Genomic DNA, 24456 nt, shown 5'->3' on the forward strand with positions numbered 1-24456 from the left:
CTACTTCCCAGGCTCATTCTGAAAATTAAATTGAATAACATATTAAAAAGACACCAGGCATTACATTGGTACTCCTGAAGTGCTTAGGAATTATTACTTACCCTCTATTCCAGGCCGGACATCTTCTAGTTGTCTCTCACTTTCTTTGGGGTCTTCCTTGCTTAACTGAATATATTCTATGTTTTTTATGTCCTTCTGGGATACTTAGAATCATTCCTTGTGCTGAATGCAGTGTGAAGGGGTAGTTGTCAATTATTCCTTGAACTGCATGCAAGGGTCCAAGCAGAATATGTTGGAAGGACACTTCTTACATTGGAGATGTTTTACATCCATCAAGACAGCCTGAGCTTGCATGAGGTTGCATTTCACATTTTGCACTTAGAGTTTGCACAGGTAGCTGTGTTCCTGGGGTTTTGTTCCATGTTTCCTTTGTGACCTGCTGCATGTGATGTTCCTTCTGTAAATTTATATAGACTGTCTACTTTGTAGAAATATTCATACGTGTTGCCATCTCTCGCTTTTAAAATGTTTTTTGAGAGAGAGCGGCGAGCATGCATGCACGCACGTGCAGGGGAGGAGCACAGAGAAAGGGAGAGGTAGAATCCCAAGCAGGCTCCATGCTTCCCGTGCAGAACCTGATACGAGGCTCAGTCTCACAAACCCTGAGATTGTGATGCGAAACCAAGAGTTGGACACTCGACCAGCTGAGCCACGAGGTGCCCCCATGTTGCCATCTCTTAATTTTTAAACTGCCTTGTTCAGTAGGTTTTCTAAATTCCCAGTTACGGAAGATGATACTCAGGTTGAAAGATAGGATGTGGCTTCCTCAGGATCAATCAGAAGCTCCTAGAGTGACTTGATTTCTGGCCATTAGGTTTGTGGGTATGACTGATTATCAGAAGGATTTTCTTTTTCTCTCTTTGTCTCTACTTCCCACCCCCTTTGTGGGTCTCCAGGATCCTTCATGATGGTGAACAGCTCTGGGAGGGCCTCTGGCCAGAAGGCCCACCTTCTCCTGCCGACCCTGAAGGAGAATGACACCCACTGTATCGATTTCCATTACTACTTCTCCAGCCGTGATAGGTCCAGCCCAGGAGCCTTGAATGTCTATGTGAAGGTGAACGGCGGCCCCCAGGGGAACCCTGTCTGGAACGTGTCTGGGGTTGTCACCGAGGGCTGGGTGAAGGCAGAGCTTGCCATCAGCACCTTCTGGCCACATTTCTACCAGGTATGGCATTTCATGGTTTGAGTTTTTAAAAAGTAATCGTATATATCTCTTGCCCAACTAGAGTTGTTAGGCCAAGAAAGACTTACTTTACTCATTTGTGCAACTTGTATTTACTGAGCCTCTTCTAGCAAGACCCTGCAGGTGCAGAGGCGATCCAGCACGGCCCCCGCCTCCCTGGAAATCATGCTCAGGAAGAGGAGACTAATACATAAATAAGCAGTTACTGTAGTGTGGGACACAGTGGGCTCTCCGGGATGCTGAGGGAACAGAGACAGGGAAGCCTTTTATAAAGTAACTGCTTAAAGAGACCTGATGAGGGACATTCTGTTATTATCCCTATTTTATGGATGAAAAAATTGAGGTTCTGAGAGATGAGATAACCAGTCAAAAGATCACCCCTGAGGAATAGAGCATTTGGGGGAAAAGCAATTAGGAAGGCTTTCAGGCGGAGGTGGCAGCTAGGCTAAGTCTTGAAGGATGAATCAATAATTATTGAAAAAGGAAGGGAAAGGCATTTGAGTTGTCAGGGATGGTGCATGCCAGGGGCTGGAAGAGCGAGTGAGAGAGTTTTGCAGAGTTTGGAAACTCTCCCTTGTTTCAGGGTAGGTCACAAAGGAAATACACAGGGAGCTAAGCTTGCAGAAGAGAGTTGGTCGTGGATGGCTTTGAATGCCAGGCCAAGGAGATTAAGTGTAATCTCTAGAGCAGTGCCACTCAAACTGTTGCAAGAGACCATTTTTTTCTTCTCAACTCACTGTGGCCCAGTGCTTTCATGACTAGTAAAAATGTCACAGCAGTGCCACAGTGCTGCAATAGTTTCTGAACACCTCTCCCACTTGCCCTATTTACCTCACTGCGGGCCGAGAATGCATGGGGCGTAGGCTGGCGTCAGTCTGCAGAGCGTGCCTGGGGGAGCACCGCTCTGGGTCCGCTTGGCCTGGGACTCTTGAAAGCTTTTCTTTTTTTAAAACAACTGTATGCATTTAGGTACAATTTACATATCCTAGAATTTACCCACTGAAGTGTGCAATCCAGTGATTTTTAGTAAATCTAAGTTGTGCAGTCATCACCATAAACCAGTTTTAGAACATTTTCATCACCCCCCGTAAATCCCTTCTGCCTATTTGCAGTTATCCCCATGCCTACCCTTGAAAGGTTTTAAGTAAGAAAGTGACATAGTCAAATCAGCATTTTGGAGAAATTTCTGTAGAGTCTGAAGCAGAAAATGGACCCGAGGCTGGCAAGATTAGTGGCTGGGAGCTCCTCAGGCATCCTTCAGTTCAACATCTATGGTATGTAGTCCCTTCAGATAGACTGTGCAGGCAGCCGCAAACAATATGGAAATGAGTGGAAGGATGTAGCTATGTTCCAGTGAAACTTTATGTCTAAAAACAAGTGGTGGGCCAGATTGGACCTCCAGGCCATGGTTTGCTGAACCTTGATGTAGGTGATAAAGCTGAGGTTTAGAGATGGATACTTAAGTCCAAGGGCACACAGCAGATCATTGGAAAAGTCGGGGCCTGAATCTTGATGCCTGGGCCCAAGACTACCCCCTGTATAACTGAGTATAAAGTAAGTGTGTCTGTAAGTCCACGGATACCCCCAGTGAGGCCTTAGGACTCCAATTGGAAAACCTTTACGTAGGGCCTGATGTTAAATGGATTATAGGGTAGGGCCACAGATGCAAGTATAATGAGCAGGAAAAGTGACCCAGGTGAGGACAGTGCCACTCTTGGCGATGCTCTTCGATGGGGTATAGAGAGGGAAAAGGACATTTCTTGGATACCCTCTTTGTCCCAGCCCTGTGGTAAGCATATTGCCTCTAATTTATCTGTGTAGTAACTCCCTGTGTTGGGAAGGAGCAAGACTTGTGTTCTAGAGTAGGGCATATTATTGGTAAACTGAGGTTCCTATAATCCTGCGTAGGTCCTCTGGCTCCAAGCTCAGTTTCTTGCTTTTGGGGAAAAAAGCCCATTATGAGAATCTTCCACTCCCTAGCTGTGTAATGTTGGATGTATCCTGTCATCATTCTGAATCACTTGCTTTCATTTGTAAACTGGAGAGGGAAATCGGTACAATGGAGAGTTCTTCTGTGCATTGAATGAGATTGCATCTATATAAAATGACATGTCAGGCTTCCAGTAGCCCTCAGTAATTATTGGAGGGAAGGGGGAGGAACAGAGGGGAGAACAGAAAAAGAGGAAGGGGGAACGATTTCTTCTTTGAAGAAATGGCCACTGTGGTTGAGTTCTGCTCTGTAAGCTCTGTACCATCCCTGTGATAGGCAGCTTCATCTGGGAGAATTTTCTCATTTCCAACTTGTCGGCTACTACAGCATCATTATGTTACATTATATCCTCTGCTGTGAGCTTTGTGGTGAGAAGGCCAGTAATGCACCAAAAGCAACAGTTTAGAACAGACACATCTCCCCCACCACCTCAGACATGCATGTGCATGCATGTGTGCGCACACACAGACACACACACACACACACACACATACACACACACACAACCACTAATAGTCCCATGGCCACACACACACAGGGGCACACACAGGTGCACATACACCTGCATGCTCCCAGATTCAGCACCCACACATACATCCAGGGGAGAGAAGGGGAGATCAATCAAGAGATTCAAAGATACTTGCAAAGCAGATTTTAAAATTCATCGGACCCTAAGCTCCCGTCCTGCATGTATGATTCTGTGGACTAAATACAATTTTAGTTTTTAGCAGTGCTGGGACTCAGATCCTGATGGCTTATGTATTCATTTATTAAAGTCATATTTCATAGTTGCAAAATTGACTTTTAGCTCTGTAATAAACACAGAAATTTCATCTTTCCTATTAGTGGGCTCTGTGGCACCAGGGTTTCAGCAGGGCCCGGGGTGAACTCCCCCCTGCCTTCTAGCCCCACACCTGCCTCCTCTCAGGAGCTGGGGCTTATTAAAACTGCCTAAGCTACACTTTAAATCTCTGCCCCTTTGCAGGAGGTATTAACTCTATTTTATGTTTTTAATGATTCTAAACTGTTCTATCCCAAGATTTAAAAAAAATGAGAACTTTTTATCAATTACCTGCTCACTGTGTTTTCTATCACCAGCCTAGGTGAAGTGGTCTTATTCATTGCTTATAATTGCTATGTAGACTTGTGAAATCTAGGACCTGCCTGGCTTGGATTCAACTGGACTTGAAGTCCAGTCTCTTTCTCAGGGATCTGTCACTCTCTAGGATTAGCAACTTCACGCACAGTTCAAGGGGGTGCGTCTCACCGAGGGGGCTGCTTCTCACCGAGGGGGCTGCTTTCGCCCACCATTCACACTCTACCCCATCTCCTCTCTCCCACCTCCCCTTCTCTGCTGGGCAGCAGATCCTACTCCTCATCTTAGCCAGGCCTCCTGGGGCTGGTGTGGGCGAGAGGCCCTCTTGATTTCGCCCTAAAGAATCCCTCTCCATGAAGATATATGTGGTCTTCTTCCTGTGAGGGGAGCTGGTAGCCAACATTTTTCTCTCTCATCTTTGGATAAAATGTTTGCAGCCCCTTGAAACTCTTGCTATGCAGATTCTGTGCTCAAGGACCACCAAAAGGGAGGATAAAATGCCAGCTCCCTTAAACCATGTCCTGACATCTCCTTCCCCTCTCCTAACATGCACACAACCTGCTTTTTGGAGAGGTTGAGGATGATTAATCTCTGAGCCTCTCCTGGGAGATGATTTGCTGGCTTTTCCACAGCTCATGCATGAGAGAGATGTTTATGCCTTTCCATATAAGCCCCAGGAGGTCTTTAAGGTTTTTAGGGGCTGGGGCATGTGTAGTTGACCTTAGGTCCTCATAGTGGCCTTAAGATTGAAGAATGTCCTGCAGAGAACGTGGGTTTCCCGGCCTGAGTCTTGGACTGCATCTCTGCCCCTCGGGGTCCCTGCTCCCTTACATTGACATGGAGTATTGCTGGGTGTTGGTAAGCCTCCTTCTGCCTGTCTTCCACCCCACTCTCCCTGCCTGCTATAAACAGACAGCACTAAAGTAGCCTCTACAATTCTTTACTCACCTTAGTGCCAGCCTCATCGAGAGTGTTCAGGGGACCTGCCTCAGCAGTTGAGTCCAGGTAGGCCTTGGAGGGTTCAGAATGGACCTTCTTATCTTTCCTTTCCCTTCCAGCACTATTTCTGATATATCCAGTCTCGTATCTGTGTTGTTGACTCTTTAATCCCCAGACACTAAAGGTGTCTATCTCATGACAGCTTACATGATTTTTATTAAAAAAAAAAATTGTGATTCTGGAATGGCATGCTAAAGACGCATGCTCTGGGCTCCTTCATGTTTGTGAGCATTTTCCTCTGAGTGATCTGGCAGTGACAGAGAGAGGACTTTCCCCAGTTCTTTCTTGGGAAGCGCTTTATTCTCAGCTGTATCCAGAGTCTGCCCTTTGGTATAAATACACTATGGACCTAGTTCTAATGTCTTGTGAGTCTGGAACCTTTATCAATGAGTTGCTGGGCTGCCATGGTCCTTTTCTCTATGCTTCTGTGCTTTCTCCCGACCACCCTTCCCTACCTAACTCCCTTGGTTCCTGAAGCCACATGTGCCTCTATTTCCATGTAACTCCACATGGACCCAAAGTCCAGCTTCCACCATTTTTTGCCAGTCATGACTTACACCAAAGAGTCTGTTGAGAGAATGAACTTCAGTGGAAACTTGGGGTCGTGGCTACAGGGGACAGTCACATCAGGGAGTCTATTAGCTTCCTCCTCTCCCCAAACCTGCCACCATTCCCTCACATTCCCTCTTTTCTTTCCATCCCTGTCTCAAGAGTAAGAACAACAATAGTAACATTTACCAATATCTTACCATGTATGTTGCAAGCAATTTATAATTATTAACTCATTTAATGGAAAACGAGAACATTCTTTCCCTTGTTTATTATGGAATATTTTTCTTCTATTTTTGAGAAACCCAAATCTCACCTTTACAAAAAAACCCAAGTCTCATGCTTTACAAAAAAAAATTCTCAAGAATTCTGATGAATGAGAGATTCTCTCTTTCATTATAGAATTCTTATTTCTGCAGAAGAAGGGAGAGATAACACTGAACTAATGTATGTTTCACTATCACACACCCATTCTCCCATGACTTGTATTCATTGTATTCATTCATGGAACATGTGTTAATAATTAGGATAGCCCAAGGTCACATGCTTAGTAAGTGGTGTAGCCAAAACTGCAACCCAGGCATTCTGATCGAGAGCTCAAGCATTACACTGTCTTCCTTCTTAAGATAAAGATGGGACACTAGCTATTGAATTTGGCAACTATGAGGTTATTGGTATTTGCCATGAGAGCAGTCCTGGGGAAAGTGTTGGGGGAAAAAGTCCAGATTATAGTGGGAGGGGGGAGTTTTGCAGTGGGAAGTAAGGAAGTGTTGAGAGTGAGTGTTGATGAAACTACTGAGAATCCCAAATGTGATAGTAACACAGCTGGACTGTGCTAAAGCAGATCCTGCTGCCAGAGGGTAGCTTTTAAAGAATATGAGAAGCCTGAGCATTTATACCTATGGCTGAAGCTGATGGGAGATAAAGACCATTGGAATTAGGGAGGTCACGGGCATTAATCACAGTGTCCACATAGTCACATCTTCTAGGTGAAGTTAGTGGGTGACAAGGACAGCTGTTAACTGAGTTGTAAAATTTCCACTGAAATACACAGTTTGGATGAGAGTCAGAATGGAGAATTCAAAGAACTTGTTGCCCTTGAATTCCCGGATACCAGCAGTTGTGTATGGGGCTTATCTTCAAGAGGTATTATTAAGAAATTGAGATTGAGGAGAGAGACCAACCAAGAAACAGACTCTTAAGTGCAGAGAGCAAACTAATGGTGACCAGAGGGCAGGTGGGTGGGGGGAGGGGAGAAATAGGGGCTGAGGATTAGGGAGTGCACTTGTGATGAACACCAGGTATTGTGTGGAAGTGCTGAATTGCTATATTGGACACCTGAAACTGTATGTTAACTGTATTGAAATTAAAATTTTTAAAAACTCAGATGGAATATATTCCTGGGGGATGTAGAATCAAATCAGGGTAAACCCTCCTTGGTTTATGGTAGCTTCTAAGGTAAGCTCCTGTCACAGTTCATAAGAAAGTTTGGGATATTAGGAAGTAATTCTTCTCTGTGTTTCACTTGAAACAACAATGAAAAAGGTGCAGATTGAAATAGTTTCAAGCCATGTTTGGGTGGTTTTTCTGCATTCAAGCGTTATTTATGAAATCCGTTAAAAATGTTCCGTGTGGCTGATTCTTCTTTGGCTGGCCATTAGAATGTGGCCTTTTTACCTTGTTTTGGAAATCCGAGGCAATTGGCAGGGTAGCGTGCTAGAGTAATGTAGTGCCTCTTTGAGAGGCTCTCATGGGAAGCTGAAAGAGAAGGTTTGGGGGCTGGGCGGCTTCCTATAATGCCTACAACCACTTCTGCAAAATTGACTCTCCCCCATGTGTGTTGCAGGTGATATTTGAATCCGTCTCTTTGAAGGGTCATCCTGGCTACATCGCTGTGGACGAGGTCCGGGTCCTTGCTCATCCATGCAGTAAGTCTGTTCCCTCCTCCTCACAGCCTTGCTCCATGCCGGACTGGGGAGCTTGGAGGCTGTAGTCCCCCCACCGCCATTCATTCAGCTCACAACCATTTCTCACCCTCCTTTTTAATCCTTCAGAAATGCTTACATACTCAATGCAATCAGTCCTGAATAAATTCGTCATTTTGCTGGCCTGTTCAACAGGCAGTACCTACAGGAAATTTGCAGAGAGTGGCAAAACATCTTCGTTTGAATCTCTCCCCGTCATTAAGGGAGTCTAAAGTCCTGATTGTTTATTAGTGGGATTCAGACCACTGAAGTGGAAGAATTAGAAGGCTTTGGATGGAATCTTGTGCAATTGTCTTAAAAAAAAAAAACACCACCAAAACACTGGGCAAATTAGCCACTGCTCACTCACAGGGAAAAGTACCCCAAAGCTATTAATTCTTTAAAAGTAATTTTAGATACACTCATCAGCTCTGTGTAGACGTAGGGAGAGATTTCTCATGTGGTTAGTACTTCTGGTACAGTATCAGGAGTCCTCAAAGGCATACTGCTCCTCCCGTGCCCATCCACTTTCCCCTTGAAGCTCCTTTTGTTGTATTTAGGCTGAGATTTCTGGATGTGTTTGTGCAAAGAACTGTGGTTCCCAGTTTCGCAAAATCCCAGAGGCAGTTGGTGGCATCATATCTGGTGACATTTGGCTGGGGGGGGGGGGGACTGTAATCAGAGGGATACACATGGGGATTAGGGCACCTCCGAGGAGGGCTAGCTGGGGTAGCAGCCGTTCTGCATGTTGGAGATTCCCATTAATTTATTGGCGGCTGTCTGGTTCCAGGTATCTCCTGGAGGGCCCTCTCTACTCCCTCCTTGCACCATTGGTTGTGGTTCAGTTTGCTCTTTTCTCCACAAGTGTCTTTGCCCCTGGTTGTTACAGGGCCTTTCAATCCTTTCATTTTGGGGCTGTTTTCAGTTCAGCCCCATGCATGTTGCTTTAATTGAAATGACACTTTCCACTTCTGCAATGAATTGTTAGCATCTTGAACATCACTTCCTTCCCCGGCACTAGAATGCCATTGTTGGACTCATTGCTTAGAGCACCTTCTTTGGAAGAATTTGGGACAAGTTCCAAAGGGTTTTGGCAAAGACAGTCTTTGGGATAATTGTATTTTGTGTCTGTGCAAGAGAGCCCTTCTTCCCCTAAATCAGCCAGCCTCTCAGTGCTGAGATCCTACTGGGTTATTCATTGCTCTGGTCTAAACTTCCTATCCTTTGGGTTACTTCCTGGGTCTTTGGGATTTCAGTCATGCCTGCTGATCTAGACCTCACATGAAGAAGTCCCCCCAGCCACGCAGTGTTTATATAGTAGATACACAGTTAATCCCCTCACCTGGATTAAGCCTTCCCCTCCCTGGCCTTCTGGGAATCAGCTGCCCATTAAAGAATGATCTTTGATGTCAGACTGGACAGCTGTGTCAGGAGATGCCTGCCCTCCCTGCAGTCTACTTAATGCCACACACCCAGCTCTGCACAGCTTTCCCAGTTTTGAGGTAGTCTCTCTGCGAGACCACATTAGTTTCCCCAAGCCCTGTGCACATCCCATCATCGTCGGGGACCCTCACCTCTGCTGCAGCCTGCCACACCCCTGCTTCTTACTCAGTGCTTGATGTTTGCACTCTGTCTTTCTTTGGCTCTTCCCAGGAGAATCCAGTCTGGCTTTCTCATAAGGGATCCCAGATCTCTCCACTCAAGTTGGAGTTTTCCCCTCTGCTGTCACCCCACCTGATACCTGTCCCTTGTTCCAGTCTTAGCTCTGCCCATTGATTCCAAGCACTGTCCATGGTCTGCTATGAAAGCCAAATGCTCCCTTCTCTCTGAGAAATCTCTATGGGAGAGGGTTCTCTGGAGGGTGTTTGATGCTCCCCACCCTAAAGTCTCATGCCCCCCCCTTTGGAGTTCTGCCCCTCCTTGGGGATGCTCCTGAATTTAGGATTCTCCTGACAGCCTCGTATTCCTCCTGCTGAGGAATGTGGATTGCGTGGTTATGGAATTGCTGAGAGCCAGTTACCCAGCAAATGGGCCATGGGATATAACTCAGAAAGACGTGACTCTGGCTGTGTTCCTTTGTAATGTGAGTGCAACACGGAATTCAGCCTAGATGCTTAGGCACCTTAACCTTAAACTTCCCAGAAGTCAAAATGTGAGGACACTGCAATAGTGTCTGGAATTGGAAAAATTCCACTCAATTATATGTACAAATACTGGCAGTGCATATAGTCCTCAGGGGTCTATCCATAGCTCCTGAGTTGTGTGGAGGTGAATGGTACCTCGCAAAAGCCCCTGGTTGAGTTCTCTGCTCAGTCTACGTCTACTCCAGCTTTTTATTCATACTTCCTTTCAGTAAGTAAATTATTTGTGCATTAGCTATGTGTCAGGAATTTGTGCTGGACACAGGGGATACTTAAATGATCAAGTTGGTTAGATCCTTGTCTCCGTGGTGTTAACTTAGCAGACTTGCATAGGGAGGAAAGCTACTAAATAAGTAATCTTAAATAGTAATGAATATAATTTCAGATAGTGATAGTGCTGGGAATATAATAAATGTGAGTGGCTGGCATGAGGGGGGAGTCCTTAGAGTCTAAGGGGCAGGGGAGGTGTCTCTGCACATGTGGTCTGAGCTGAGACGGGAGTCCCCTGTGTAGTGATCTAGGGAGGGGGGCATGCCAGGCATTGGAAACAGTAAGTGCACATGTCCTGCACTGGGAATCCGCAGGTGCTGCCAGAACACCGAGAGTGTAGGGAGCGTAGATGTGGATGAAAGTGGGAGGGAGGCTGAGGCCTGACCACTCAAGCCCCTGAGAGTCCTGATGAGGTTAGGTTTTAATCTAAGAGCAAAAAGGAGCCAGTGGAGGGATTTATCCTAGGGATTGATTTGATCTAAGTGTTACAAGATCACTTTGGCTACTCTGTGGAGAACAAGTTGAAGGGGAGTAGAGAAGTGAGGAGACCTATCAGGGGGAAAGTTCTGGAATCACGGAAGACGTGGTAATGGTCCGGACCAGGCTGGTGGAGAGATGTCCATTCATCATGCAGCATATGCTTCCTGAGTGTATACTCCAGGACAGGCACTGCGCTGGGTGGATGGGAGTAACTCTCTGCCCTCATTCATTCTCTGCCCTTCCACTGGGGCTGAAAACACTGGAAATGAAATCGGCAATTATGTGATCTACAACAGAGTGTAAATTAGTTTGCTAAGGCTCCCATGCAAAACCCTAGTCTAGGGCGGCTTAAAAAGCAGAAATTTATTTGCCCGCAGTTCTGAGATGGAGATGGGGGGGTTGGTTACTCCTGAGGCCTCTCTCCTTTGCTAACTGTGTTCTCACATGGGCTTTCCTTTGTGCACACATGCTCGTGATACATCTCAGTGTGTCCAGATTTTCTCTGCTTATCTGGACACCGGATAGATTAGATTAAGGTCTGCCCTAGAAGCCCCATCTCCAAATACGGTCACAGTCTGAGGTGTTGAGCAGTAGGGCTTCAACATAAGAATTTGAGGGAGGAGGGGCGCCTGGGTGGCTCAGTCAGTTGAGCATCTGGCTTCTGATTTCAGCTCAGGTCATCATCTCATGCTTTATGAGTTCGAGCCCCATTATCTGTGCTGTTAGTGCAGACCTTACTTGGGATTCTCTCTCTCCCTGTTTCTCTGCCCCTCTCCGGCTCATGTGCGTGTTCTCTCATTCGTTCTCGCTCTCAAAATAAATAAATAAAGAATTTGGGAGGCGGAGGAGACACAATTTAGCCCATAACAGATGGTCACCAGTGCTGTGAAGAAACAGGGAGAGAGGTGGACGGATCAGAGATAACATTTAGGAGATAGAGTCAGCTGGTCCCATTTGATAGATTAGTTCGGGAGGCAGAGGCATCAGAAATGGTGCACTCCTGGATTTCCAGCTTACACAACTGGCTGGTGCAGGCTAGGCTGGTGTAGGTCTATCAAAGGTGGAGCCTGAGTGATGCCTTCCAGCGTTCCCACCATGCATGCGTCCTTGGGGGCTGCTCATGGGATCATGAGTCATGCAGACTGCTAGAGGCTTCTGAACTGTCCTTTGGGTTGACAGTGCTTCTTTCCCTCTGAAGCTTTCATATTAATGCATTTATGACTTTGCTTACGGTTGTTAAAATTTTAACTATATGGAGAAATATACATTCTCCCCAGGCCTTGTCATTCTCCACTTCTGTCCTCCAAAACATTTTTTCTATTAACATCAGGTCAGTGCTTATCAATAGGCGATTCCATGAAATATTCCAAAAGTTCCAAGGGGTTAGTGCCTGATTTGCAATTGTAGTCTCGATCGATCTGAACTGAAGTTATGACTTTGAATGATTGCCTCGCAGCTTCCAAAACAGTGACCGACACAGAGGCGTAATACTCAAAGGAAATTATTTTCTCTTACAAACTGAAACCTCTCGTCTATATTTTATAGCCCATTTAACATTTTTGTGTTATTATAAAAGTGTTTTAGCCATAGTCCCCTCTGCTGTCATTTCTCAGCGTTAGCCCTTAGCAGGGTGGCCACCACAGTGGCAACCACATATAATAAATGTCAGCACAATTTTCCACCGGGTTTCTAAGTTTCTAGCTCCCAAGTTGACTTCTGGAATTTTTTAGACTTATTTTTCCTTCTCATCACAACCTTCTGGGGCCATGTCACTGAGCCCGTGGAGTGTCTGTACCACATTTCTAATGTGTGTACTGCTCTTTCTCCTCAATTGCGTGGCTTCCTACTGAGGACCGTCAGGCTTAAAGAGCGAGAGAAAGGGCACAATAATATGTCTTTGGATGTTGCACTGACATCTGCAGGAGTTTAAATGTCACCAGCATCAAGGCATTTTGCCCCAAATGCATAGCTAGTTTTCTGTTAACCCCATTCAGCAGGATCCCACTTTGGGGTTGCTGGGTCTCAGTGGGGAGTGAGGGTGGAGTGTTTAAAACCACAAGCTGGAGGCCAACCTGGGCCCCAAGGACAAATGTGTTTGGTAAGTTGAAGCTGGCAGGATAAATTCTTTCTCAGAGCTGTAGATGGTGGGGGGGATAACAGTTGAGAGAGCATAGGCCTCAGAAGTGGACTGTGGTCAGGGGAGAGGGGTGGAGAAGAGGGGTCAGAGAGGCCAGGAGCTCAGAGAAGTGGCCTGAACAGGTCCCCAACATGAGGAGGATCCTCAGAGAGAGACTTTTGTTGTGAGGTGGGGATGAGGCCCGGGCTCAAAGAGCAGACACCAGAGTAAGGGCATGTAGAGAGAGCGCTAAGCAGGGAGGAAGGTGTTCTCAATAAGCTCCTGTGTCAGGAACCTTGATCGGCGACTAGCAGTCATGTGATCTGCAGCATGCTGCCTGCATTCATGGGGCCAGACAAAGGCAGAACCAGCCAGTGGGAATGATTCTGGATGACTTAGCTGGAGCCTTATAACAGAGACCACACCCAGAGGAGCAGGCCTGCAGATGTGTTTTGTTAGGTCTGCAGGGTGTTTGAATGGAATTCATATATATATGTATATTCATATATATATAGATATTCATATATATATTCATATATATATAGATATATATAGATATTCATATATATACATATATATGAATTCCTAATATATATATATTAGAGCATATATATATGTGTGTGTGTATATATATAGATATATATCTATATATATATCTATATATATGTTTTAGAGAGAGCACAAGCTAGGGAGAAGGGGAGAGCGAGCGAGCGAGCGAGAGAGAGAGAGAGAGAATATCTCAAGCAGGCTCCATGCTGAGTGTGGGTTGCCTTGCCATGGGGATTGATCTCACAACTGTGAGATCATGACCTGAGCTGAAATCAAGGGTCGGATGCTTAACTGACTGAGCCACCCAGGTGCCCCCAAAATTCAGTCAAGATTTTAGAATGAGAGATGTCACAGAAAACCTGGATTTCTTACTTGGGTTGACAAACTGGACACTTGGCTGCTGTCAGCCAAGTACTCTGGAATGGCCTTCATCTGCTGGATTTAAGTAACAGCTGCCTCCTTTTAAGGGGTCGTGGAGCTTTATCCATTTTCCTTAGTCCCCTCCACTCCTTATTGCCTCCTTAGTGCTGAGGCTGGTGTCAGATACCCATTATTATTGTGTGTGTAACGTTCTTACATAGAGAGAAATCTTTACTCAAGTCTCTGTCAAAAGTGGGGAAGTGAATGATGGGGCAAGGAGGTGGTGTTTTGTTTTTGTTTGGTTTTATGACTGAGCTACTTCATTCATTTATGTAAGTGGCTCCTGTAGGTGTGTGGGTTCAACATCTGCCATAAACCATCAGTGTTTAACCAGAATATTAACACTAGGGGCTATTAAGCCTCTGAACTCTCTACCATTAAACCTAGAAGGGAAGCAGGAAGAGGGATTGAAGATGAAGAAATCCAGACAAAAAGTTTTCTGCCGAGAAGCTGGGAGTCAGAAGCAAGCAGGGGACATTGATCCAGAGAAGATCCATTTCTGATTGCAGAAGTCCCAGACGTTAAACCATTTGCCCAATGTCCCCAAGGGCATGAGGAGAGACATCCCTTTGTAAAACCCAGCACAGAGCCTCCCAACATTGGAGTTAAGGCGCTTCTCCCTCCCTGCGCAGAGTGGATGTTCCTTTCCCTTTAAACCTGTGGCATAAATGGGCTTACCAGGTTTACTCTCAGTCCCACTTGAAGAATCGACTTGAACTGATAGTTCCAAAAATAACTTGACAAAATTATACAGGAAAGCAAAAAGGAAACAATTTCAGACAATCAAAGCAGCATGACATTTGTCAGGTTGACTAGATGCAGGAATCTTCAATTCTGAGAAGCCCACAAAGACAGGTCTTCCTGGGCCTTCAATTTTTGAAACCACTTTAGCAGTGGGGTCCTGAGGGTGGCCCGAGGGGGTCTCTGAGCTGTTGTCATTTGTTTAGAAGCCCGAGCAGAAGGTGTGTGTTTTCACACAGCAAGTCTGCCTCTTCATGCCGAGGGGTTTGGGTTTTGCTGAGCTCTATACCTGGTGACACAGGCTGGTGGAGCAGGTAGTGTGTAGCATGAAGGCTGTGGGGACAAATGGCAAGGAAGGGGGGTGGGGATCACTTGTGATAAGATATTCGGGAGCAATGAGAGGAACCTAGAGAGTCAGCACGGCCTGGCCTGCAAGCCCTGCCTCTGGTCTCTGGGGTCCGGGTGACACTGTGGACTTCTCATTGCCCAGGAAGCTGGACATCACGCTAGTTAAATGTTGACTTCGGGGCCAAAATTTGGACTTAATTCTGTTTCTGTCTCTTATTAACGCTACGTAGCTTTGGGCAAATTAAACTTGTTGGGCTTTGATTTCTGCCTCTGAGAGGGAAATAATAATGTGTACTTTATAGGAATGTTACAAAGTTAGATTAGATGAAACACGTAAAGCATTTATCACAGTGCCTGCCATTATAGAAGCTTTAGGTAAGTGACATGATTGTTATTATTTGTCTCTCTGGGTAGTTGACTCTCTCTGAAAAGATGGCCAAAGGCCCTTGTTGAACCTTCTTGATCCTCTTAACAACTGTTCATTTGGTCCCATTGTGGGGTAGTTGATGTCCAGTTTATCACTGATTTGGTTGATGTGTTAGGGGGTCCTTGGCACTTTTTTAAAAAGTTTGTTTTGAGGGAGAGAGAGGAGGGGGAGCGGAGAGGGAGAGAGAGAATCCCAAGCAGGCTCCACGCAACACAGAGCCCAACATGGGGCTCAATCCCATGAACCGTGAGATCATGACCTGGGCCAAAACCAAGAGTCGGATGCTTGACCAACGGAGCCACCCAGGCCCCCCAATGGGATCCTTGGCACCTTTGTGCCTCAGTGACGAAATTATACTTGTAGACATTGGTTATCAGCCCACTCATCTTTGGAGAGTTCAAATAGGCAAGAACCTGACTCCTCAAACAAGGAAAGAGATGAATCCATTAGCCCAACATAAAACTGCTTAATTCTGGAATTGATTGCTCACAGACCCTGTGAGTTTCATTTGAAAGTCCCTTTTCCTGTTATGCCGAGTCCCCAGAGTAAATGACCCACCTCCCTCCCATCCTTAGGAGACACTCTAGCTCAGAGTTAAGAGTGTAGACTCTGCTTGTTTCTTGAGTTCTTGGTGCCTCAGTTCACTCACTATAAGATGAAGATGATCCACCACCAACTGCTTTCAGTTCAGTGAGTTACTATGTGTGCACATGGCACACAGCACCGACTGCTTAGCAGTCGTGAATGATGACTACTGTTTTTCTCCTCCACCTGTGTCCCTCCTTTGCTCTGCCCTCCCTGTGATGTGCATCATCAATGCCATCACCAAGGCCAGGCACCTGGGTCTCAGGCTCAAAGTGCTTTGCTTAAGCTTTCTTCATTTTGCTCACTCAGGCTACAGGGAGGAATTTTCTATGCTGAATCCTCTCCATGTGCCCACCTCCATTTTCTTCTTCCAAACATGCCAGTATTGCCCAGAAGCTAATATTAAGGATTTTGAAGCTCTCAGAGACCTGGATTCATGTGTTAGCTCCCTCACTTTCTGGCTCTCTGTGCCAAACTATAACCCCTCAGAGCCTTAATTTTCTGATCTGTGAGATACTACTCATCTCAGGGTATTGGTGAGGTTTAAGCGAGGTGATCCTGTAAAACTCTTAGAACAAACAGTAGCTGACTCATAGTACGTGATCAAACAGCAGTATCTCCTTATTGCACCAGGCCACTTTCTAGGTGCAGGTTCCACCCTGCTGAGCGCTCATCTTGCATGGCCATCCACGGATGGGGAAGTGGTGCAGGCTGTTGAATTGAGTCCTCATATGCTGTTTGGTTTCTCTCCTAGGAAAAGCACCTCACTTTCTGCGGCTCCAGAATGTCGAGGTGAATGTGGGGCAGAATGCCACGTTTCAGTGCATCGCTGGTGGGAAGTGGTCTCAGCATGACAAACTTTGGCTCCAGGTAAGAATGGAAGTGGCCCCCTGTGTACACGTGCCCATCCCTTGGTAAGGGAAGAAAGTGTGTGCTGTGACAAAGGGCTTGGTGGGTGAGAGGAGGGGATATTTTTTATTTACCTCTGCTCCTTAGATGATACTCTGCATCCATGATCTTGTTAGATCTTAACTCTAATTCTGTTTTGTGGGCACCAGGATACCCATTTTACAGAAGAAGGTGATACCACAAACATAAAAGTGACAGAACTAGAATTTGCAACTATTACCTTTCTAAGCTGGGCTCTAACAGACTTTGTCCATTAAGCCCAGAGACACAGGGCTAAGACCAACTCAGTACTTTAGATTCTGGGTATGTGGAATCCTAAAATCTTGGGTGGAGGGAACCTAGCTGCTACTCAGTGGTCCACCAGATTCCTATTTGTTCCTCCACAGCCTTCTGGTGAAGTCTTATAAAATCACCCTTTACCAGAATATTTCACTAAATGAGCAACGCCATCTCTTCTTTGGCTGAATGAGCCCATCAGGAACGTCTGCTGGAAATTTGTTCTGAGTTTAAATCTGTCCCACTCGTAGGTCTGCTCGTTAGCCTTACTTTCAAAGCAAGATAAAAGAGAATCTCTTTTAGTGGAGGTAGGGGAAAGGATGGGACCTAGAATTAGACACAGATTGTTACAGCATCAGAGATACTCCCACGGATGCTGATGTAGAAATACCAAGGGCTAAGGCAGCACAGAGAGTCAGACTGCTGTTCAGTGAGTAGCCACCAGGCACATGCGGCTGTTGAACATATTTTGGTTTTGTTTTTTATTTTATATTTATTTATTTTTAAATGTTTATTTTTGAGAGATCATGTGCCAGCAGGGGAGGGACAGAGAGACAGGGGCAGAGGATTCGAAGCAGGCTCCATGCTATCAGTGCAGAGCCCCACACAGGGCTCGAGCTCACAAACCATGAGATCATTACCTGAGCTGAAGTAGGATGCTCAACCTACTGAGCCACCCCGGTGCCCCTGTTTTATTTTTTATTTTAAACAGATTCATTGAGGTATAATGGAGATACAGAATTTGAAGTGTGTAGTTTAATACATTTTCACATGTGTGTATATATGTGAAACTTTGATCACAATCAAGGTACTAGACATGGCCATCATGCTCAAAGTTTCCTCATTCCCATTTGTAATTCCTGCTTTCTGCCTTCTTCACTCTTATCTGTCTCCAGGCAATCACTGATCCACGTTTTGTCACTAAACAGTTGATTCTGAAACTATATGGGTTTGAACTGGGTGGGTTCAATTATACATGGATTTTTTTCCGATAAATACAGTATAGTATTTTAAATGTATTTTCACCTCCTTATGATTTTCTTTTCTCTAGTTTCCTTTATTGTAGGAATGCAGTCTATAATATAGCATACAGAACATGTGTTTATTGGCTATTTTATCAGTGAAGTTTCTGGTCAACGTAGGCTATTAGAAGTTTAGTTTTGGGGGAGACAAAAGTTATACATGGATTTTTGTATGTGTAGGGGTTCAGTGCTACTAACCCACATTGTTGAAGGATCAAGTGTATATTAATTTACATGTTCTAGAATTTTCTATAAAGGGAGTCACACAGTATGTACTCTTTTTTCACTCAATTATTTTGAGATTCATCTCTGATACTGTGTATGTATATAGTTTATTTAAAAACTTTTCTTTGTGGAGTAATACTCCATTGTGTGAGGATACCATAGTTGCTTTATATATTAATCTGCTGATGACATGTGGGTTGTTCAAATACTGGTTATTTTAAAATAAGTTGCTGTGAACATTCATGACTTGAATGGACTTAGGGGCATATGCTTCCATTTCTCTTGTGTAGAAGTGGAATGGCTGGGTCATATTCACTCCCATCAGCAGTGTATGGGAGCTATAGTTGCTTACCAATATCCTTACCACCACTTGGTATGATCAGTCTTTTTGGTTTTAGCCATTTGAATAAGTGTGTAGTGTTACTTCACTGTGATTCTAGTTTTCCTTTCCCTCATGACCAAGAATGTTGAACATCTCTTCATGTGCCCATTTGCTTCCATTTGTATGTCGTCTTTGTGCAGTGCCCGTTTAAGTATTGTGCTCATTTATTATTGGTTTGTTTGCTTATTATTGCATTTTGGTAGTTCTTTCTATATTCAGAATACAAATTCTTTGTCAGATACATGGTTTCCAAATGTTTTCTATGCGTGGCTTGTCTTTCTATTCTCTTAACAGTAGCACTGGAGGAATAGTTTTTAAATTCAGATGAAATCAGGGGTGCCTGGGTGGCTCAGTTGGTTGAGTGTCTGACTTTGGCCTCAGGTCATGATCTCACGGTTCGTGGGTTCGAGCCCCGTGTTGAGCTCTGTGCTGACATCTCAGAGCCTGGAGCCTTCTTCAGATTCTGTGTCTTCCTCTCTGTCTCCCCCTCCCCTGCTTGTGCTCTGTCTCTGTCAGAAAGAATAAATGTTTAAAAAACATTAAAAAAAATAAGTTCAGATGAAATCAAATTTATCATTTTTTTTCTTTTTTGGATCTTTTCTGGCATCATTTCTATGAAATGATGATCTTTGCCTAACCCCAGGTCACAATGATTTTTTTTTTGTTTTCTTCTAGAAATTTTATAGTTTTAGCTTTTACATTTAAGTCTGTGATCCAGTTTAATTTTGCATATGGTGTGAGGTATGCATCAAAGTTTGTGTGTGTGTGTGTGTGTGTGTGTGTTTGCGCGCGCACGCGCGCATTTGGATACCTCAGTTGTTGTGGCATCATTAGTTGAAAAGAACATTCTTTGCTGTACTGCTTTCATCCACATATGTGTGGGGCTCTTCCTGGGCTCTTCTGTTCCACTGATCTCTTTGTCTATACCACTGTCCCACTGACTTGGTTACTGTAAGCCTTATAATGCGTTTTGAAACCAGGTATTGTTAGTCCTCCAGTTGTGTTTCATTTTCAGAGTGATTCTGGCTATTCCAGGTCTTTTGCATTACCATAGGACTTTTAGAATCACTTTGTCAACTTCTACAAAAAAAGCCTGTTGGGATTATGATGGGGATTGATTGCATTGAATCTATAAATCACTTTTGGAGAGAACTGACATCTTAGCAATAATGACTTTTGTGAGTATGAACATGGTATATTTCTTCATTTATTGAAGATCTATAGTGATTTCACTCAGCAAGGTCTTGCAATTTTCAGTGTATAGGTCTTACACATTTTTTTTTTGGTCAGACTTATCCTTTTTGGTCTAAAAAGATCTCAATTTCTGACTTTTCACTGCTAGTGTATAGAAATACAATTGACTTTCGTATATTGATCTTGTATCCTAGAACCCTGTTAAACTTAAAACAGCTATTTACATTTAAATTAATCAAAATAAATAAAGTTCAGAACTTAGAAGTCCAGTCAAACTAGTCACATTTCAAGTGCACAGTAGCCACATGCATCTGGTGGCCACCATGTTGGACGAGCAGAGACAGAACATTTGCAACATTGCAGAAAGTGTTACTGGAGAGCACAGCTCAAGCTCCAAGGAAACAGGAATGTTGTTTAGAAGAAACTAACTCCAGTTACCTCCACCTTCATTTATTGAAAGATCTCCATCATGTCTTCAGGTTGACTTAGCGTGAATGTTGGTCCCTAGCCCATTCGGAATCATCTCTGCACACTTTGATGGGATTTGATAGCATTGCTTCTCTTCTTGGATTTGAACCTATCTCCCACAGTTTGGAAAATCCCTGGTGAAATTGCACCTCTAGGAGCTAACAGTTCTTTCTTGTTCCTTAGTGCAGTAGAATGAAAATAACAGTGGTGCCTGAACCTCCTGTTTCCTTGGGCTGCCTGCAGACCCCAAGAATCCTTATAAACTTCCATGTGTCACTTAAGTACTTAGTGCTATTTACTCTTTCAATTGTAATTTGTGTTGTGCATCAGGCTCTCAAGAAGCTTTGTCATTTCGGGGTGCCTGGGTGGTGCAGTCGGTTGAGCGTCTGACTTCAGCCAGGTCACGATCTCGCGGTCCGTGAGTTCGAGCCCCGCGTCGGGCTCTGGGCTGATGGCTCAGAGCCTGGAGCCTGTTTCCGATTCTGTGTCTCCCTCTCTCTCTCTGCCCCTCCCCCGTTCATGCTCTGTCTCTCTCTGTCCCAAAAATAAATAAACGTTGAAAAAAAAATTAAATAAAAAAAAAATAAAAAAAGAAGCTTTGTCATCTCAATGGTATTGTCCCAGTTGGGTCAGGAGACTGAAAAGGAACAATCACAGTATTCTCAGAACCTTTATTTAGCTTTTCCAATTATTTTATGATCATAATTGCTACATTTCTGAGTTGCACGTCCTAAATCTTGGGTTTGTCAGTGGAAGGGTGTTAGAATGTAATAGAAGTTTTGAAGAAAATAGAAACATATGGTGTGGAGCTCTTCCACACCTCATATACCTGCTTTTCAATGTAAACCAAATCTTAAGTCACAGAATGTTTTTCAGGTGGCTTACAGTGGGACATAAAGCATGACAAGATAGCATAAATTAAAAGTGAGGTGACACAAAATAGGAAAAGAAGACCTTGGAGCTGGTCATAATGTTAAAACTGCATTTCTCCACATCTGTGGCTTACCGGTGGGTCACAATTGGAGGCCCCAGTACCACAGCCGCCAACGGAATAACTTGTCAGACATACAGTTCACGGTGTCCACAAGATAAACACAAACCAATTTCTCGGGAAAATTCTAACTCGTTCACACAGAAGCCGGATAGGAATTGTTCCCAGGAGTCCTCATAAAGAAAACAATGTGTGATATAAGGAACACCGTTCTCCACCACAGCCTTATTGAGGGCACACAAGTGACTTTCTCAGGCTTGTTTCCTATAATGGTGCTCTGTGCAAGAGTAGTTTGGGGAGGTGGTCGAAGAGGGAGGGGTGGGCGTGGGCAATGCAATATGACAAAGGTCCCCAATTCTCTGCTAAATCCATCTCCATCCTGGGATACTTTAAATATAGGTGGTGAGTGAAAAGATTCAGTAGCTATTCCTTTAAGGAAACCACTAGAAATACTGTTTCCCTCATCTATATTTCAGGAAATATTGGGAGGTAGATGGTTTATCCTCTGCTCGCCGGCAAATGCCTACTTGGCTGGTTAAGTCCAGGCTTGTATTCAGCAGTGTAGCTGGAAGTAAGTTAATGTCTTTGTACAAAATATGAGGCCCCTGTCATAACACCTGTCACTCAGGATGCCACTGTGCCCTGATCTAAGACAGGCTAAGGCAGTAGTGAATTTCTCATGATTTGGCTGCTTTGGATCTGTTCCAGCGCCTAGAGGAGTAGCAGCCTGCAGACTGGCCAGAGTTCTGTTCCACATATCAAGGCTGTTGTGACTCAGCCTGAGAATCTCCGAAGCAAGTGAAACAGGCATGTTGTGGCCAACAGTCTGCCTTTCAACAATGCTGTTTCCTTCTGTAGCTTCCAAGATATGCTGAGGAATCACTAAGCCACCAAAGATGGAAACATTTTTATCCACCAGTTTTCAGTCTGGGAAATAAAGCCAGTGACTTTGTTTCCAGAATAGTATGTCGGTGCCCCCTCTCTCTGGCAATGTTTGGGGAGTGGTCAGTGGACTCCTAGTGTGAGATAAATCCCTATCATCTGTGTAGGAGAGGATGCTTGCCTTCCTTTCTGTCCAGTGGGGCTCTCTAGCTTGCTTATCCTTAAGTGCTTTCTGATCATAAATTAATAAGTTAAAAAGGAAGACCAGCCCATACCCCTGTTTTACTCTCCCCTAGAAACTTTATATGCTGTTTGGAAGCATATAAAGCTTTTGGTGCGGGCTTTCATTGAATTACATTGCAAGCTCTACCTAAGAACCAATGGACAGGACCTATGCGAAATGTGTATCCCCCAGCCTAGAACAATGAGTCCCTCAGGGAAAAGGCTGATAAAGGCCGATCAAAGTTACAAAAAACTCATCTTGTTTGGGACAGATTTCTCCTTGAGGAGAAGAATATAATGGCATGGCCTCTGGTGGAAGGGGCCTCATTTATAACTTGCTAATTTCTTAGGTGATACATTGGCCTGAGGAATCCAAACCTAGAATTTTTAAGCATTCTTTAAACAAGTAGATGGTTTGCATTCTGCGTGGAATGTCTAGTAACCAAAGCAGCCTACAGTTCGGGAGCCCTTTAAAAAAACAGAACAATTGGGACGCCTGGGTGGCTCCATCCATTAAGCATCCAACTCTTGATTTTGGTTCAGATCATGATCTCATGGTTTGTGGGATCGAGCTCCATGTCAGGCTTTGTGCTGACAGTGTGGAACTTGCTTGGGATTCTCTCTCTCCTTCTCTCTGCTCCTCCCGTTTGCGCATGTGCTCACTGCCTCTCAAAATAAATGTTAAAAGAAATAAAGAACAGTGTTCAGGGTACAGCTAGGTGGAAGTGTGCTGACAGAATATCAGTGCATTGAAAATGTGCCTGGGTACATCTTTTCTGGAAACTAATTGGGCAATAGATAGCTAAAATCTTAAATGAACATACTCGTCCAAGAAGTAATTTTACTTTTGGGAATTTACCTAAGAAAATAACCAGAGACAGAAAAAAATTGATGTATTCATGAGTATGTTCAAAAGGATGAAACCTGAGAATAACCTGAATGTCCAGCAAAAGGGACTGATTAGGTAAATGCTGGAATGTGGTCATTAAGTAACAGATTATAGAAGTATATTAAATGCCATTTCCACTGTATGTATTTAAGTGAAAGGAGCAAGTTATAAAACAATGTGCTTGTATATTTTTATCAAAAAGTAAACATGTATGAATGCATATTTATGCACACATCTACATACCTATGTAAATATGCACATATTAACACTATAAGGCATGTTATCAGGACATTCAGTAATTGATTGTGATGGTAGATTATGTATGCTTTGTATCTCCATCTTTTCTGTTTCCTCCAAATACTTTGAAATGAATATAGGTAACTAATATAAACAGAAAAAAGGGCTAGGCATAGCAGAGTTTAGAAGCAGCAGTGCATCTTCCCCCAAGGGTAAACTTAGCCTCAGCTTTCCCCCACACACTCATCACCACTAGATACCCTTTATCCAAGAGGAGGTTGGAAATACCCCGTGTGTGTCAGCTGGTCTTTATGGAACGCTGTGCTCTACGGGACTCCGTGTGTGAACTTCTCGGGGCTCCACAGCAGGCCCTGTCAGCCCCACCACAGGGCTTGTTTCCAGGCCTCTCCACAAAGGATTTGTTTCCCCATGGGTTTGTACAACAAATAACATTTGACAAGTCCCAGAAATGAGGCCGTGAGTCCAAACGTTTGGCAGAGATCTCCGTAGGGGCAGCATGTGTATTTAGGCACATCACAGGCACTGGACCGGGAGCAGACCCTAATCTGGCAGGAAAAGGCTCTTGCCCTGTGAGCTCATCAGCTCGACAGCAGGCACGCCAGGGCTGACGAGATAAGCAGACATGTCAGTCCTTTCTGCAGCTGATTTTTCCAGTAAACCTGTTCCCCTGCTCCCTGAAGGGCTGCTGCTGGCCCAGGGCTGTGAGTGTGCTGGACCCAGCTCCTCCACGTCCTGCCCACACCTGCATCAGGTGTCCGTTCCATGTGGAACTGCTGTTGAAGACCTAGTGGCCACACAACAACTAGACAATGATGGA

At 44.5% G+C, this 24456-nt stretch overlaps 1 protein-coding gene across 1 annotated transcript in view; it reads left to right on the forward strand.

The window, feature by feature from the left end:
• Positions 1 to 24456, forward strand: part of PTPRT (protein tyrosine phosphatase receptor type T) — a 795219-nt gene that overhangs the window by 83437 nt on the left and 687326 nt on the right. The window contains exons 4-6 of the mRNA XM_047852741.1: positions 957 to 1228; positions 7727 to 7808; positions 16676 to 16791. Coding sequence (XP_047708697.1) covers positions 957 to 1228; positions 7727 to 7808; positions 16676 to 16791 — 470 coding nt within the window. The remainder of the gene's footprint in view (positions 1 to 956; positions 1229 to 7726; positions 7809 to 16675; positions 16792 to 24456) is intronic.

Source organism: Prionailurus viverrinus, chromosome A3, assembly GCF_022837055.1.
Source record: "Prionailurus viverrinus isolate Anna chromosome A3, UM_Priviv_1.0, whole genome shotgun sequence".
NCBI classification, from domain to species: domain Eukaryota; kingdom Metazoa; phylum Chordata; class Mammalia; order Carnivora; family Felidae; genus Prionailurus; species Prionailurus viverrinus.